Here is a 14,738-nt window from a genome sequence, read left to right on the forward strand (position 1 = left end):
ATCTCATCATAAACATTTCCATACACGTTATATGTCGCAGAGAAGAAACGAACGTTTTTACGTTTTCCTATTAGTTAATTTCATTACAGTTCACACATTTTGACTTTATTTCTGCTTTTTTGTGCAAGTTAGTCGGATGAAGTCAGCAGCTAGCAAGATATATTGGACTGGGCATTCAGCGCCGTGCTCGAATATTCTGGTAGCTTAATAATAGCTATACTGTCAGAATATGCGGCTGCTTACCGTCCATATTGGAAACTCAATCCATTCTAAACTCATGAATGCATTAAAATAGCCAGATACCTTTCTTGTCTTTGCAAATACTCGGCATCTGTAATGGTTTTTTGATGCAACGAGCTCTTTTAGCTAACTCACGGGACAGGCTATTTCCTGGCCTTCCTTTAGCTAGGTTAGCTCCACGACATATATACGTCCCGTGGTGGCGAGCGCTCTGTCGGAATTATATATTAAAGAGGACCGTTACAAATAAGAGCAGCTATATAACCGCCTCGCGTTAGGTACTATCATTGTTTGGTGGACGAAATAACAGCGATGTGGGAGCTTCTGATGCGCTTTGTGTTGCTGTGGATGTTAAGAGCGCACACAAACCTGAGGAGGCCGCCATCTTCTTCAGCCGAGTCCAGAAGCACACAGAGGTGTGAACATCGGAGCGGGTAACACTGAGGAAGACACAGCAGCAGCAGCACACCGGCGGACCAGCGCACTGCAAGCTGCTCTGCCCTGCATATGCTGCTTTGCAAAAGCATTCGTACCCCTTGAAGAACTTTTGTTACAGTTTGTATCACTACAGTCTCGAACTTGAACGCATTTTACTGGGATTGTCAATTCAATTCAGCTCAAAAAGACCGTTTATTACAAAGGAAAACTACATGTTGTCAGTCATACAATTTTCTTCAAAGGTGGTGGTCTGTATTGTAGCGATTCTGGTGAGTCCTCTGACTGAAGACACTGTTATATAGTACATTATTATGAAATTTTATTCATTATATATATATATATATATATATATATATATATATATATATATATATATATATATATATATATAAGTCCAATAATCCCCTGGGGTTCCAGAACAGACCCAGCTTGTTTAGCCTTTAGTCCCTGGCTCTGATGCAGCTACTCAGACAGATGATGGCAAAAAAGATTGCACTTTCCACAACAGAGAAGATATGCAACATCTACACTAAAGAATCTAAACAACCTGAAAAAGTATAGTCTGTTTTGTCCCTTCTTGTTTCTGTTTAACACCAAGGTATTATACTCCGTCTCCACTTCTTCTCCCTTGATGGAAATAGTGTTTGACCTAACCCTGTTTCTTTTTAAATTTACAATCACTTCCTTTCTTTTGTTCACATTCAAGATAAGATGATCATTCTATATGACATACGTAAAGTGGATGGAAACGATAAGACGGTTTACGTTTTTTTTTTTTTTTTTTTTTTTTACTAATAATAATCTGTAAAATGTGACACTTATTTGTAAACACTCTTTTTCCATTTAGAACCTCAAATCTGCTGCAAGTTTTGAACATAAAGGCTGTTCAGAATATGTCTGATCGTGACATATTCTCTGTCACGATCAGAGAATATGTAACTGATCCATAGCATAATCCTGCCACCACCATGGTTAACAGAAGGAGTTGTGCTTTTAAAGTAGTGTGCAGTAGTTTGGTCTAGACTGTTGTATGCTTTGTCCCAAATTTGGCTTGAGGCAAACTAGAAACAAGACTTCTTATTGCTTCCTTCTTGCTAGTCTGCTATAAAGGCCTGATTTGTGGAGTTTATGACAGATACTTGTCCTGTCTGCAGCTCCAGAGTTACTACTCTTTGCTGTTTTTCAGATTTACTCTCTTCTCGCCAAGGTTTCCATTGAGGTAGACAACCATGCCTTTCAACTCTGTTTCCAGATGATGGATTGAACTACGCTCCTTGAGATGTTTAAAGCTAGGGATATAATTTTATAAGCTAACCCTCTTCTAAAAGTCTTCATTGTGGTGTATGTTCAACTAATGGTGAAGAAACAAACCAAGTAGAGCAAAGTACGTATAGGTTTTGGTTGTAATCTAATTGAATCTGAAAAGCTCAAGGGTTACTCTCTAAAGATGGCCCTGTGCTTGAATCTCTGTCTTTTTAATTTCGCCAATAAAAACCTTTTATTACAAGTCAGGCTGAGACGCTCTACTTCATTGCACTGTGGAACTACTTAAAAATATTTATCTTTTATTGTTTTTAATCCTGCAGCATTGTGTGTTGTGTGACAAAAGTATACCTAAGCATATATGCTGTAATGATTTGGTCAACTTAATCTTTCATCATTCTTGCCGTTTCCTCTTGCTGTGAAAGTCAGGATGCGGTTACCGATACCATCGGTGGTTTTAAAAGAGCAAACATGTCCTGAGAAAAAAACATCCGTTAATAGAGATGTCTTTTCACATGTCTGCAGTACCGTGCAAAAGTTTTAAACCAAAAGTCATACACCTTGTTTCAGACCTCTAAAGTGGTTTAGATCAGTGATTTAATACTCTGTAAGTTAAAGTACAAACAACACTGGATTGTATCCAGTGTTGTGTTTGGGAACATTTGTATGTATTATTTATTCATAGGGTTGAGTTAAGAGGCTCAAACTATAAAAAAAATAAAATAAAATAAAAAAAAAACATCCAACACCACACAAGAATTTTTGTTTTGTTTTTAATGCATAGTTACACGCATTGGCATATTTTTACATGTTTTATGTTACAAATATTTACATTTTACCTATGTTCTGTGTAGTATCGTTTCTAATTTATGTATTCCTCTGCATACAAATTTGGTCCTGTGTGGTTAAGTTTGTTAGGCCAGAACTGAAATAGCATTTGTGAAAAAGCTGATAATGCCCAGAAGATCTTGAATGTTTCCCTTGGCCTGTCAGATCCATGGACAGTTTTGCACTTTTACTCAATTTACACTATTTTTTTTTTTTATCCATTTTCATACGCAACTATTTTCTACACTTCATTGGACTGTGCCGTAGTTTTAAAGTTGTGAAAAGTTTGTTCACTTCATTTAAGACAAAGGCAATTTAATTTCATAATACGGCTGACTCTATGCTTAACATTTTGCAGAAAGAAAAAAAAAAAAATCTGGAGTACTTGGAGGCATTCTTTAAAAAAGTGCTACAATGACCCAAGACTTTTGCACATGCATTTCAACATTCACATTTGTTGCATTACATTTGTTAATTTTAACAAATGCAAAATATATTTTCATGTAGATTTGAAACCCATCAGCAAATGTAAAAAAAAAAAAAAATAGGATTAATGAAACCATACGTTCATTAATGGTGATTTATACTTTACATAAAATATTTAAACAGGCTGTGTGGGAACCAGATATTCATTAAAGAAGCTCAAAACTCAGTACGCTCCAGATTCAGTGTTAGAATCCAGGAAATCGCAGCTTGAGCACATCCTGAAGCAGCAGCTGATAAAACAGCAGTGTTGAAAAGTCTGATAAAAATATTTCAGAGCCTAAATAAAGTCACGAGATGTGAATTAGCCTCTTTAGAAGTCATTTAGATTAATAGATTGATTTTAAGCCTTGTCAGAAGCTAAAGCAAATTTATTTAGAGTAAAATATGCACTCATCAAAACAATTCCAATTATTTCACTCTCTGAAAATTTGATTATCCTTTATTGGAAGTTATGCAAAACATACAAAAGTCCAGAAACGTTAAATATTTTCAATTTTACATAACTGAACAACTTATAAGACACAGACTGCAAAACTACAATAAAAAAAACAACAACAAACATTTTTCATGTGCAACATTTTATTTTTCTTCTATTAACACGCGTTTAGGCAAACTACATTTGAACTACACATCATACACTAGAGCATGAAAAAAAAAAGTTTACGTCAAAATTTATAACAAACAAAATATATATTTTTAATATTACTACATCAGCCTGTGTATGAATTTGTTTACAAGCCCTCCAACTCCACGCCATGCTTTCTACACAAAAACTGACCCGAACCCTTCGGAGTCACTGATTTAATTCTGACCATATTTTTAAATATCAGAATGATAAATGGTTGTTTTTACTCAAACTTTTCTTACTTTGTACAAAAAGACATCGAAACAGGGTTTGAGATCGCGGCGTGCGACCTCAGGCGAGCAGGCGGACGGTTTTCCCGGTGACAGTCAGGTAATCGTCGTCGGCCAAGGCTCGCAGCGCCTCGTCGAACAGCTCCTTGGTGATCGCCTGCAAGCGGGACGGCAGAAGAGGAAGTGAGCACAGGAAGTGAGAAGGCATTTCAAACCTTAGAAAATGTATTCTGAAAGCGATACCAACAGAAGTTTTTGTTATAAAAAGGACACGAGGCGAGGAGAAGAAGGTTGAAATTACCAGAGTTGCAAATTAAAACACCCGCTTCTCTTTGGCTGAACTGAGAAGGATCACGGCGCAAGGGCCGACCAGACGAAACACTACAGTCGATTTAAAACACTTACGGTTTCAGACTGTCCCCTGAGGTCATTGAGGAGCTGTTGGTACTTCATGGCCGGCGTCTTTCCTTTGGTCTCGATAAGCTTCTTCAGCGCCTGGGCCACCTCCTCCTTACGTTTGCGCGCCGTAGCGCTCATACCTGTCAAACGCAAAGATGGCGGACTTGAGACATGGCTCACGGCGGGGAGAATACAGAACGGTAAGGGCCGCTGCTGCGTACCCGTCGTCAGAATCGAGATGTCGACAAATCCGGTCCTGGGGTCGGTGGCCGACTGCTTGAGGGCCTCTCTGTGCAGCCGCTTGGCCTCCTCCACGTCGATGGTCTCCACCTTCTCGGAGAAGCGGACCTTGGCGTGCGCCTCCGCCAAGCGGATCAAGGACTCCAGCTGCCTGGGGTAGGCAGACACCATCCCATGGCCGCTGCCGATCTTCCTCATGTCCACATAGGCCTGAAACAAACAGGAACACGGTGAGCTGCAGCCATGACGGACTGGAACTGTTGGCTCTTCGGACCGTCCAAATAACTTCAGGTAGAAATTAACAGGAGCCAGTTAGGGTTTTTAAATACAGATATAACAACAAGTCAAGTTTTTAACAGTTGCAGCTGATTGTCTTTCTGCAATATTTGCATTGAATTTCCATAAAGACTGACACTAAAATGACCAGTAATGTGTTTTTAGATCAGTTTTCCTTGTCATTAGTTTGGAGTCAGATTTTTTTTTTCTTAAAATATCCATTTTCTTATGTTTATCTTTTTCTTTGTCAATTATAAAAATAGAAATAAAACACTAGTTCTTTAAAAATGGCAAGGAATTATTTAAAGTAGATATTTGTCTGAAAAGTTGTCTTTTTTTTTTAAGCGGTCATGTGACTAAATGACTTTCTAATAAGTCGTCTTCAGAGCAAAAATGGCTCTTTGGGTTGTAAAGGTTGCAAACCGTGGACTAGAATCACTGTTGCGCAGAGCTCCATTTTATTTTAGCTTTTCAGGTTTTCTTAACATTACAACCAAAAATTGGAAACTTTATTTCCACAGTCAGCTAGATTCATACTGAGATCAAACTGAACAGTTTGTTGTTTTCAGTAGTCATAAAGTAAAAACTAATGTGCATAAGACAATTTTTCTTAGTTATTCACTAGTTTTATGTTGGACCATCATAAAAACGTCAAAGTTTATAAAAGCAGGCTGCATATACAGTGCTGGGAGGTGCGCTAAAGCTGGTTCAACTCCCCCCCCCATCCCCTGCCAACCCCACAAAACAAACCAAACCTCGATGAGGGCCTGGCTGGCCTCCTCGCTCAGTCTCGGATTAATGTACGTCCGCGCGTATGCGATGTAGTCCTTTAACACGGCCATGTCGAGGAACTCTTCCTCCATCTGCTCCTCGCTCTGGTAGTAAAGGGACACCAGGTGGTGAGCCAGCCTGCGGTCGTAAGCCTCGTCTTGGGGATCCAGCATCAGGAAAATCAGGTCGAATCTGACGGAGCAGGACAAGTGCATTTAAAAAGTGGCAGCAGACAAACAGCGTGCTGAAGTAGAAGAGGAGGAGGTTGAGTTGGCCAACCTGCCCATTTAAATCAGGCACTTTTTTTTTTTCTTAAATAGCAAAAAGGAACGTGATATACACACACACATTAGAAAGACGGAGAAAAAAAAAGCTAATCTTTAGTGAAAGCAGGGATTTGAACTGCCAAATAAAATTGTATTGATTTATTTCTGGTGGATGAGTTTGTTCTTTTTATTCTGTTTTTAAGCACAGCGTGAGCAGTTTTTCTCACCATTGTTTGCTCATTACCTGGACAGCAGCGTGTGGGGCAGCTGGATGTTCTCGATCGTCGTCTTTTTCGGGTTCCACTGAGACTCCACGGGGTTCGCGGCGGCCAGCACAGCGGTGCGGGCGTTCAGCTGGCAGATGATTCCCGCCTGCGGAGAGCGAATAGGAAAGCTGAATCTCTTTTGCATTTCCCCCCAAGCCCCCCCAAGATAAACGCCTGAGCTCAGTCTTCCACTCGCCACACGTTGAGAAGCCCCGCCAAACGCACCTTGGCGATGGAGAGGGTCTGCTGCTCCATGACCTCGTGCAGCACCGAGCGCGTGTTGTCGCTCATCTTGTCAAATTCGTCAATGCAGCAGATGCCGTTGTCGCTCAGCACCAGGGCGCCCGTCTGCAGGACCAGCTGTCTGGTCTCCGGATCCTTCATCACGTAGGCGGTGAGACCCACGGCGCTGGAGCCCTTCCCCGACGTGTACTGGCCGCGGGGCACCAGGTTGTAGACGTACTTGAGCAGCTGAGACTTGCTGGTGCCGGGATCTCCGCAGAGGAGGATGTTGACCTCGGCCCGGAAGTGGCCCCGGCCCGTCTGACTGAAGTCTTTGCGGGTGCCGCCGAACAGCTGCAGCAGGATGCCCTGAAACGGAGATGGAGGGAAAAATGCTCCGAGTTACATGCTGCCAACCATGCCACACAGACGAATGCGTTTCCGAGACACGACCATTGTGAAATTTTAAACTTGATATCAATTCTGAAAAAAAAAAAAAAAATTTTTATAAAATAACAGTCAATGCCGCTTTTGATATTACAGCAGTGTTTCTACAAAAGGAGAAGAAGCTAATCAAATACAGTAACAAGATTTTTGGCATTTTCTCAATTAGGGCAAAATCAATAAGAGAAAAGTTCTTCTGCTGTGATTTAAAAAAATATATATTACTTTTTGTTACTTTTCTGTATTGCAAAGCACTAATAAACTCTTAAATCATTTTAGTTTCAACAATGCTGCCGATTTTCTCGATTACACTGCAACATGAATATTTTGCCAACCCAATTTCTTTTGATGAGGTATTGGTAAGTTAGTTAACCGAAGCTGAACATTTTGAGGTGGAAATGGATATTGAGTAAGGCAGGAATAAATAAACATCTACAATCATTCTGCAAATCTTGCGTTGTCCGTTTGCTGCAGAATTGGGAAATGAATAACATTCTAGAATATTCCTTGGGAGAAATATGTTGATCCTTTTGTTAGAGTTTCTTAAACATCTGGCTATGCTGGACAGTAGGGGTTGAACCAACTAGTCGGCTTTTAGACTAGTTGATTCTGCGCTCTGCAATGACTTTTCGTTTCATGTTAACTCGTCGCTTTTTTTCCCCCCAAAACCAGTCATCGTCAGAATCTCTGTTCAGAGAGTCAACAGAGCAACATGCTGCACATCGAGGCACAGCAGGTGGGTGTGCTGAATTTAGCTACTCATTATAAGCGTTCTTTTTATAATAAAATTGGTTCATAAATGTTCCAACATGCACACTGTCCAAATTGACCATATACCCGATTCATCAGGACCATGAAAATATCTTCAGAGTCTGTCAACAGCTTCGTGAGGCAACCACTACAAGGCCGCCACAGACACCTTTGGATTCTAGCGTCGCTCGCTCTCCGTCACTCACCTTCTTGATGTCCTCGTGTTCGTAGATGCTCGGCGCCAGGGCAGAGGCGAGGCGCTCGTAAACGTCGGGTTTGGCCGCCAGCTCCTTCAGGGTCTGCACGCGGTGTTCGGTGAACAGCTTCTGCTCGGCCTCTTCGTCCAAACCGTGCAGGCGCTTTTCATCCGTCTTACGGAAGTGGATGGCGTCTATGTGAGTTTTGTAGACCGACTTCACGTTGCTTTGACGGGGGTTAACGCGCATCGGGACCGCTCTGTAGATGCCTGCATTCAAAAGAGGGGAGAGAGTCGTGGTGAGGATGTATTCTTAAAAAAATAAAAATAAAAAATAAGAAAAAAAGAAAGATGCAGTGAGTCATGCACTGTTTGGTGTCGATCTACCAAATAAAAGCCTAAAAAAAGTGTCTTAAAGTTTGTGGGTTTTAGGGTGACAAAAACTTTTGCCATGAGTGAACAACAGCAGTAAGAACAAGCGATGTTTAAATACGACGCCATTTATTTTAGCTTAGAATCGGCTGCTAAGAACCAAATTCAAAGAAGATGCAAATAATTTGAACGCAAAAGAGTTTATTTGGAAACGTTGACGTGTACCTGCCAAAGGTTTGACGTGAAGCACAGAAGACATTTGTATCATATTGTTTAAATGTGCAGGGCTGTTCTATTTTAATCTAACCTGAGCGAATAAACTTCCTGTATTTGTATTACTGCAGTGACTTATACAGAAACAGAACATAACTTGCGGCCACTGAAATAAAAAACTGAGATCACTGAATGTGATTATCCCGTAGAAAATAGACAAAGAGCAACTTAAAAGACAAGTTGGAATATGGAGAAATCTTTATTAATCCTTGATTTAAACTAAACTATTGTCCATCTGAGTTTGAGTGAAATAAAAAACGATTTGTAAAACCCCCCCCCCCCCAAACTTAAAGACATTTTACATTACGAGCTTTAAATTCAATATCAAAATTCAAAAACAAAATAAATCAAAACAGTTAAAAGTTTTCAAGCATCTCTGCTTTGGTACAAAAACAAATTCACAGAAATATTCACAGAACTGACCCGTGATGTTCACTCGGTCTCCTGGCTGGACCTTGTCCACCAGGTCGTTGTGAGCGTACACAATAGTCGTGTGCGGCGTCTGGCCCGCAGGCATGTCTTCGGGGGACTCTTGGAGTTTGATCTGATCAACAAACGGAACAGATGTCACGACCTTGGCCACTGCGTCGCTAATTACCACCTGACGCGCTCCGAGAGCAGGCGTCGACGGTGGTAAGCAATCTGCCCACCAAGCGAACTCTCACCATCTGTTTGTCTGAAAAGAGTGAGCGATTGTGAACGAGCGCCATGCTGTGGGTGGTGTTGCAGTGGCGACACACGGCTGGCTCGGCGATCCGGCCGCGATCCACCTCCGCCCGGGCGCTGAAGGCGCACACCTGGCACTGGAAGAACGCCTCCTGCATCTCGGGGATGAGCTGCGAGGTGCGGATCACCATGCCGCTGATGGTGATCAGCTGATCGATGTCTGCGGAGGAGAAACGCGCCGCGTCACAGTTCACAGAAAGCCCACACTAAATATGGGACGGAATACTTTGCATGCGCGTTCATCTGGCGAGTCACTGGGGGCGCACCTTCTGGGTTGAGGCTCCTCATGTTTCGGGTCTTCAGGGCGTTGTACGGGCGGACCTGGATCTGGTACTCCAGGACCGAGTCGGGGAAACGCTCAAAGAAAAGCTCATTGACCGCCATGTCGAAGGTCGGGATGACTTCCTGCAGACATGGCAGAACACATTTAAAAACAACATACAAACCATAGGAAGGTCTAAAAAGACGCCAACAAAAGCCGAAGTTCATTTATATTCTGTAAATATTGCTAATCTTCTAACCCTTGTTAATGACCGAGTGAATGCTGGCAAAGTAGCGCTGACGAAGGAGCAGCAAATGTTTTAGAACTTCTGTCGAATCACAAGGATCCAGCCAAGGTCATGAGGGATTCCAATAAATCTCTAAGAGAAAACGACCGTAGGACCCCTTCAGAATTTTTACTGGATCCTTGTGAAGCTGAAGATAAAATTTACAGCAGGATCCCGTGCAGAATCTTGTGAGATCCTCATGTGGTGCAAAAAGCAAATAATACCAGGATCCCTGTCAAGTCCTGCAGGATCTCACTAAGTTTTAAGAAGAAAACTACAGTAGGGCCCAAGAAGATCCTAAAAATAAAGCACTTTGCTCCTCCCTGCAGGTCTATGGAGTCACACAAAGCTGTGGCTCCAAACCTTTATGAGGCTCTCTGACCTGAACATGGAGTCGCTTACTAACTTTGGCCAAAAACTGATGTGAGAAGACTAATGTTTTGAGTCCTATGACGACATATATTAAAAAAAAAAAAAAAAGAAAGAAGGAGGTTCAGCATCATTGAATGTCTCTTGAATGTAAACACTGTTCACTACTGCTTATTTATGTTGTCATTTAGAAAGGTCAGAGGCTTTCTTTGTTGTAAAACTTAAAAGAAAGGAACATGTTCTTTAGATAGTTTTAATTTAATAGGTGCAAACACAAAAAAAATGCTTTTTGGATTTTAGAAGTTGCCAACTTGATATTTAGATGAAGATCAGAATCTGGACCAGTGTTTTAAAAGCACCGGGGTTCTTTACCTGTGGATAGCAGATGAGCTGTCTGTACAGCTCTGCATCAAACGACTGCACATGTCGACAGTTCACGTTCAGGACGGGATCACCAACAACACTGATCTGACAGATTAACATAGGAAAGTCAACTTTAGACAGGAGGAAAAAAAAAAATCATCATAAAGATTCCTGATGTAACTGTGCGAAGGTTCCGAGTTAAATGAATACACCACCTCTTCTAGCTTCTGCATGTATAGCGGCTCGTTTAGATCCAGACCAGCGTTCTCATCCTCAGTGGAGGTCGGGTCAATGAACCTCTGCAGAAACCTCTGGAATTACAGGAGCAGCGCGATTAAAAACACCCAGTCCATCTCCAACACTGAAAGACATCAGTCAGTGGCTGTCAGTTTTAATCTGCTATACCTGGAACTTCTCCTTGCAAGTTCCAACGTTGACGTCAGTCCCCCAGATCACCAGCCTGTGGCCTGCATTGGGTTCACTGGCTACTGCACCGTCTGTGCTTGGCTGGGAAACAAAAACCAACTTTTAACTCCCGAGTTTCATACCAACGCGTAAGCAGAAGGCGACCGATTGAAACCGACCTGATCCGACTGAAGATCCACCTGGGGAGCCTTCCTGACTGACCCCAGATCAGGGCGCTGTCTGGCCGGTGTGCCACGCACGCCACTGCGCGGGGTCCCTTCAACCCTAGAGCTCGGGGTCCCTTCAACCCTGGAGCTCGGGGTCCAGTAACCCAGAGGGGAACTTATGTCCGCTTCATTTGGCATAACTGCATAAATTAAATTAAATTAGACATATGGTCCGATTTCATTTCTTCTCGTTTATGGAATAGATGAGCACAAAAGTACCTGATGGTCTCGGGCTGGAGAGCAGAGAGGTGTCCTGAGGGGCAGCCGGACTGAGGACGTCCGTGGCTGGGGATGTCGGCATCGGCATCAGGTCGCCACCGGAGGAGTCTTGGCCTCGGCGCCTCTGGGAAGGAGGCGAGATGGGTCCCTCACTGCTTGCTGGGATTGGGTAACACACAAAAGATAAGAGTGAGCTCCAACTTCAAGTTACAATGTGATTTGATAACTTTGCATACATTTTTTTTCTGAAGTTAAATTAAAAAGCTGAACTTACGTGTGGCAGGGTTGGTATTCCTTCCACGCTTGCGGCCACCGGGTGTTGAAGCAGGGGAAGACATGGTTGGTGTGAGATCTGGGCAGAACATGGATTAAATAACGCAATGTACCTCATGCTGTTGTTTTCTTTACGTGCTGTTTTTTTAACATAAGATGAATGACATATTTGGGGTATTTCATTCAAATTATATTTGCATAGTCATATTTTTAATGATTTCCTCAAGGAGGTCAACTGAGAAGCTGCAAGTATGCATGGAGAAAAACTTTGCAGTTTTATTTTGCATTCTCACAGGTTGAATATAAATCTAAAAAAAAAAAAAAACCAGATAAATAGTTTAGCAGTGTTAAAGCACTGCCAAAAAACTCGGGATTTATCTTTGCACATATAGGATTTTCTTTTCCAATAATTAACGAAATACTTAAAGGCAAGCATGACAAAACGTACAACTTGCAAGTCAAGTAAAAGTTTATCTATATAGTACCTTTACAACAGCTTCAGCTGACCAAAGTGCTTCACAGCAAACAACATCACACGTAGATAAATTACAAAATAGAAATAAAATTAAGTTTCGCTTATATAGCACGTCGATCGTTTAAACCTTGAATGTTTTGGATAAACATACAGAAAAGTTTTCATACTTAGTCGTTAAAGTGGATTAAACGACTAAAGCTTTTTAACACGGAGGTATTTCTTGCTCTAGCAACACTTCGGCCACCATTTGGCATGTGGCTCCAGGGAGACAATACCCCATCTCACTTGCTTTCGGCTTTAAATATCGCTTTATACAAAACAAACCGCTCCGTTTGCATTCAGGTCAGCTCGCCTAACAAGCCCCACTGCGACGAACCGGTCATAAAAGCTGCTTACCTTTCAAAAAATTGACGAATTTGTTGTTTTCTTACCTCTTCTTGTACAGGCGTCTGACTGCTACAGATGTGGCGCGAAATTGTGTGTTACGTCATTTTCGCGGGGAACTTTCAGCCAATCACAAACCCTGAATGCTCTGCAGTTTCCGGCTTCCTAAGTAAGTTCAGTTTATGGTTGGAGGGGTGGGTGTCTTGAAGAGGGATTTATTTTGTAACTTTTAAATAAAACGTATGCGGGTTTTTTTTCTTCCTAAAAATACATAGCATTAGTTTGAAATGTCTACTATGCTTATATTTAGTGCTAAAGTAATGTTACGGAATGTCTTGTATGCACTGATAGTCCGGGTTGGTTTGGTTCGGTCCAACAAGTAGAAGCCCATTTTCTGCTTCCGCCATGTTATTATAAACACAAACATAAATGTCAGATCATCAAAATTAAGGCAACATTAAAGCGATAAATCACTGAAATAACTCGGGCGTAGTACAAAAAAAGGCTATAGTGCTTTACAAATTTTAACCATTTCTGCAATATATTTTCATTTATAAAATGATTTATTTTACGACTGAAGTCTTAGTTGTAAGCCCTGCAATCAGTTTTATGAAATAAGATGTGTAAGTTTAATTGCATAGAGTCTAAACCTATGGAGAGCCATTTCAGCCAAATAGGGAAAATAAATAATGAAAAATGGATAAATAAAAAATAGATAAATGAAAAAGCATAAATGAAAATGCAAGATGCCAGGGCTTCCAGAGCAACCACACACATTAGAATCCAGCATGCTGGATTTATTTATTTTACCCATTTATTTTATTTATTTTTTTACTCATTTGTTTATTTATTTTACTCATTTATTTATTTAATTTAGGCTGAAATGGCTCTCCATACTTCCAAACCAATTCAGTGACACTGCCTCACACTTTTTCCTACAAGCTCTCAGCCCTAGGCATGGGTCATTTACATTTGAGAAGAAACCACACCCAGCAAAAGAAGGTTTCGGTCATCCCACCCCACACCCAACACAAAGGGAGAAATGACAAACCAAATGCCCCCAAGACTAAAACCGGGTCATCTACATCCCTTCTCTGCACATGTTGGGTGTTGGGGGAGTTTTAGTTTGTCACCTTTAAGACAAAATGAAGTAAAGAAACTGCATTTTTAAAATAAATAAATAAAATCAATGCATTTTAAGTTGCTTAAAAATAAGCAAAGAAAGGAAGGTCTGAAGTACTGACATTTAATAAACGCGTGTATTTTGCTCCTGCAGAAACATCCTGCAAATACAAACATTCACCACCATGAGGTGCAGTTTCCATGCTGGAAGTGAAAGGGAGAGAGGAAAAGTACCAAACATCCTAAATGGAAAAGATGAGAAACATTTCCGAGAAGTTGTCAGTCCATGTGTGACTTAAGGGCACCTCCTAGAGAGACCACTGGTCATAAAAGATGATCAAAAACATGTCTTTTATCACTTTTTCTTAGCAATGTTTGACGCAATGCCTCCTAATGTCCTACTATGAATCACACAGAAAATATCTAAAACTAATTAGGTTTGTTTTTTGTTTGTTGAGTTATTTCTCTGAACGTCATGTTTGTAATATTTTTTAAGAAATTCTACCTGAAAGTACGGTTCATTCAACAATTTTTTTTTCAGTTATAAAAGCTTAAGAAGAATTGAAAAGTTTAGAAAATATTGTGAATTCTTTAAATGCCTCTCAGACCTCTTTTTTTTATGGGAAACATTTTGACTTCCAAATTGAACATTTCCAGTTTCACTACTCAGAGCGAGGCAACAACAGAGGTTTCCTGTACTTCTGATACGGTTTTTACTTGCATGTTAACATCACACTTTTTTGTTGCGTCTTTGTGTGAGAGGACTTTTACTGTCCTTGAAAATCATCAGAATACTTCCTCTGCCACATTTGGAGACGGAAGCTTATGTTCCTTTTGACACGTTCCAACCAGTCAGCGCATATCCTGCAGTATGTAAACAGCCCAGTATCATAAGACCATTGAAAAAAATAATAATAATAATAAAAGCATGTTGCATGGGAAATACGCCTCCTGCCTCTTCATGTGGAGGACTTAGAAATGATCTAACATGCATGAAGCCGAATTCCTCAGTCAACTGTATTTCACAAAGCGACTGATAAAT

At 41.0% G+C, this 14,738-nt stretch overlaps 2 protein-coding genes across 3 annotated transcripts in view; both read right to left on the minus strand.

Moving 5' to 3' along the window:
* Positions 1–416, minus strand: part of ube2v2 (ubiquitin-conjugating enzyme E2 variant 2) — a 10,187-nt gene extending 9,771 nt beyond the window's left edge. Inside the window, exon 1 of the mRNA XM_015038949.1 lies at positions 304–416. Coding sequence (XP_014894435.1) covers positions 304–331 — 28 coding nt within the window. The 5' untranslated portion in view covers positions 332–416. The remainder of the gene's footprint in view (positions 1–303) is intronic.
* A 3,262-nt stretch (positions 417–3,678) lies between these two features.
* mcm4 (minichromosome maintenance complex component 4) lies at positions 3,679–12,730 on the minus strand. 2 transcript variants are annotated; one of them, XM_015038959.1, is made up of 17 exons: positions 12,622–12,730; positions 11,717–11,794; positions 11,443–11,601; positions 11,176–11,363; positions 10,997–11,098; positions 10,807–10,902; positions 10,601–10,696; positions 9,578–9,716; positions 9,251–9,471; positions 9,009–9,129; positions 7,951–8,210; positions 6,554–6,919; positions 6,307–6,434; positions 5,781–5,988; positions 4,731–4,959; positions 4,516–4,649; positions 3,679–4,267 (listed from the first exon to the last, which is right to left on the minus strand). In XM_015038959.1, the coding sequence occupies exons 2-17, from the start codon at positions 11,778–11,780 to the stop codon at positions 4,172–4,174; spliced, it is 2,607 nt and encodes an 868-aa protein (XP_014894445.1). In that variant the 5' UTR covers positions 11,781–11,794; positions 12,622–12,730; the 3' UTR covers positions 3,679–4,171. The 2 variants fall into 2 exon arrangements, with proteins under 2 accessions (XP_014894445.1, XP_014894454.1); XM_015038968.1 differs by having other exon boundaries at positions 12,587–12,728.
* Positions 12,731–14,738: the final 2,008 nt, after the last annotated feature.

Source organism: Poecilia latipinna, unplaced genomic scaffold (genome assembly GCF_001443285.1).
Source record: "Poecilia latipinna isolate Pla-1442-1.1 unplaced genomic scaffold, P_latipinna-1.0 Scaffold27, whole genome shotgun sequence".
Taxonomy (NCBI): domain Eukaryota; kingdom Metazoa; phylum Chordata; class Actinopteri; order Cyprinodontiformes; family Poeciliidae; genus Poecilia; species Poecilia latipinna.

Coding starts and splice junctions, on each gene's coding strand:
- mcm4 (XM_015038959.1), bottom strand. CDS start 11,780: ATGTCTTCCCCTGCTTCAACACCCGGTGGCCGCAAGCGTGGAAGGAAT. Junction 10,903..10,996: donor CTTGCAAGGAGAAGTTCCAG/GTATAGCAGATT, acceptor CTGTAATTCCAG/AGGTTTCTGCAGAGGTTCAT. Junction 8,211..9,008: donor AGACCGAGTGAACATCACGG/GTCAGTTCTGTG, acceptor TTTTGAATGCAG/GCATCTACAGAGCGGTCCCG.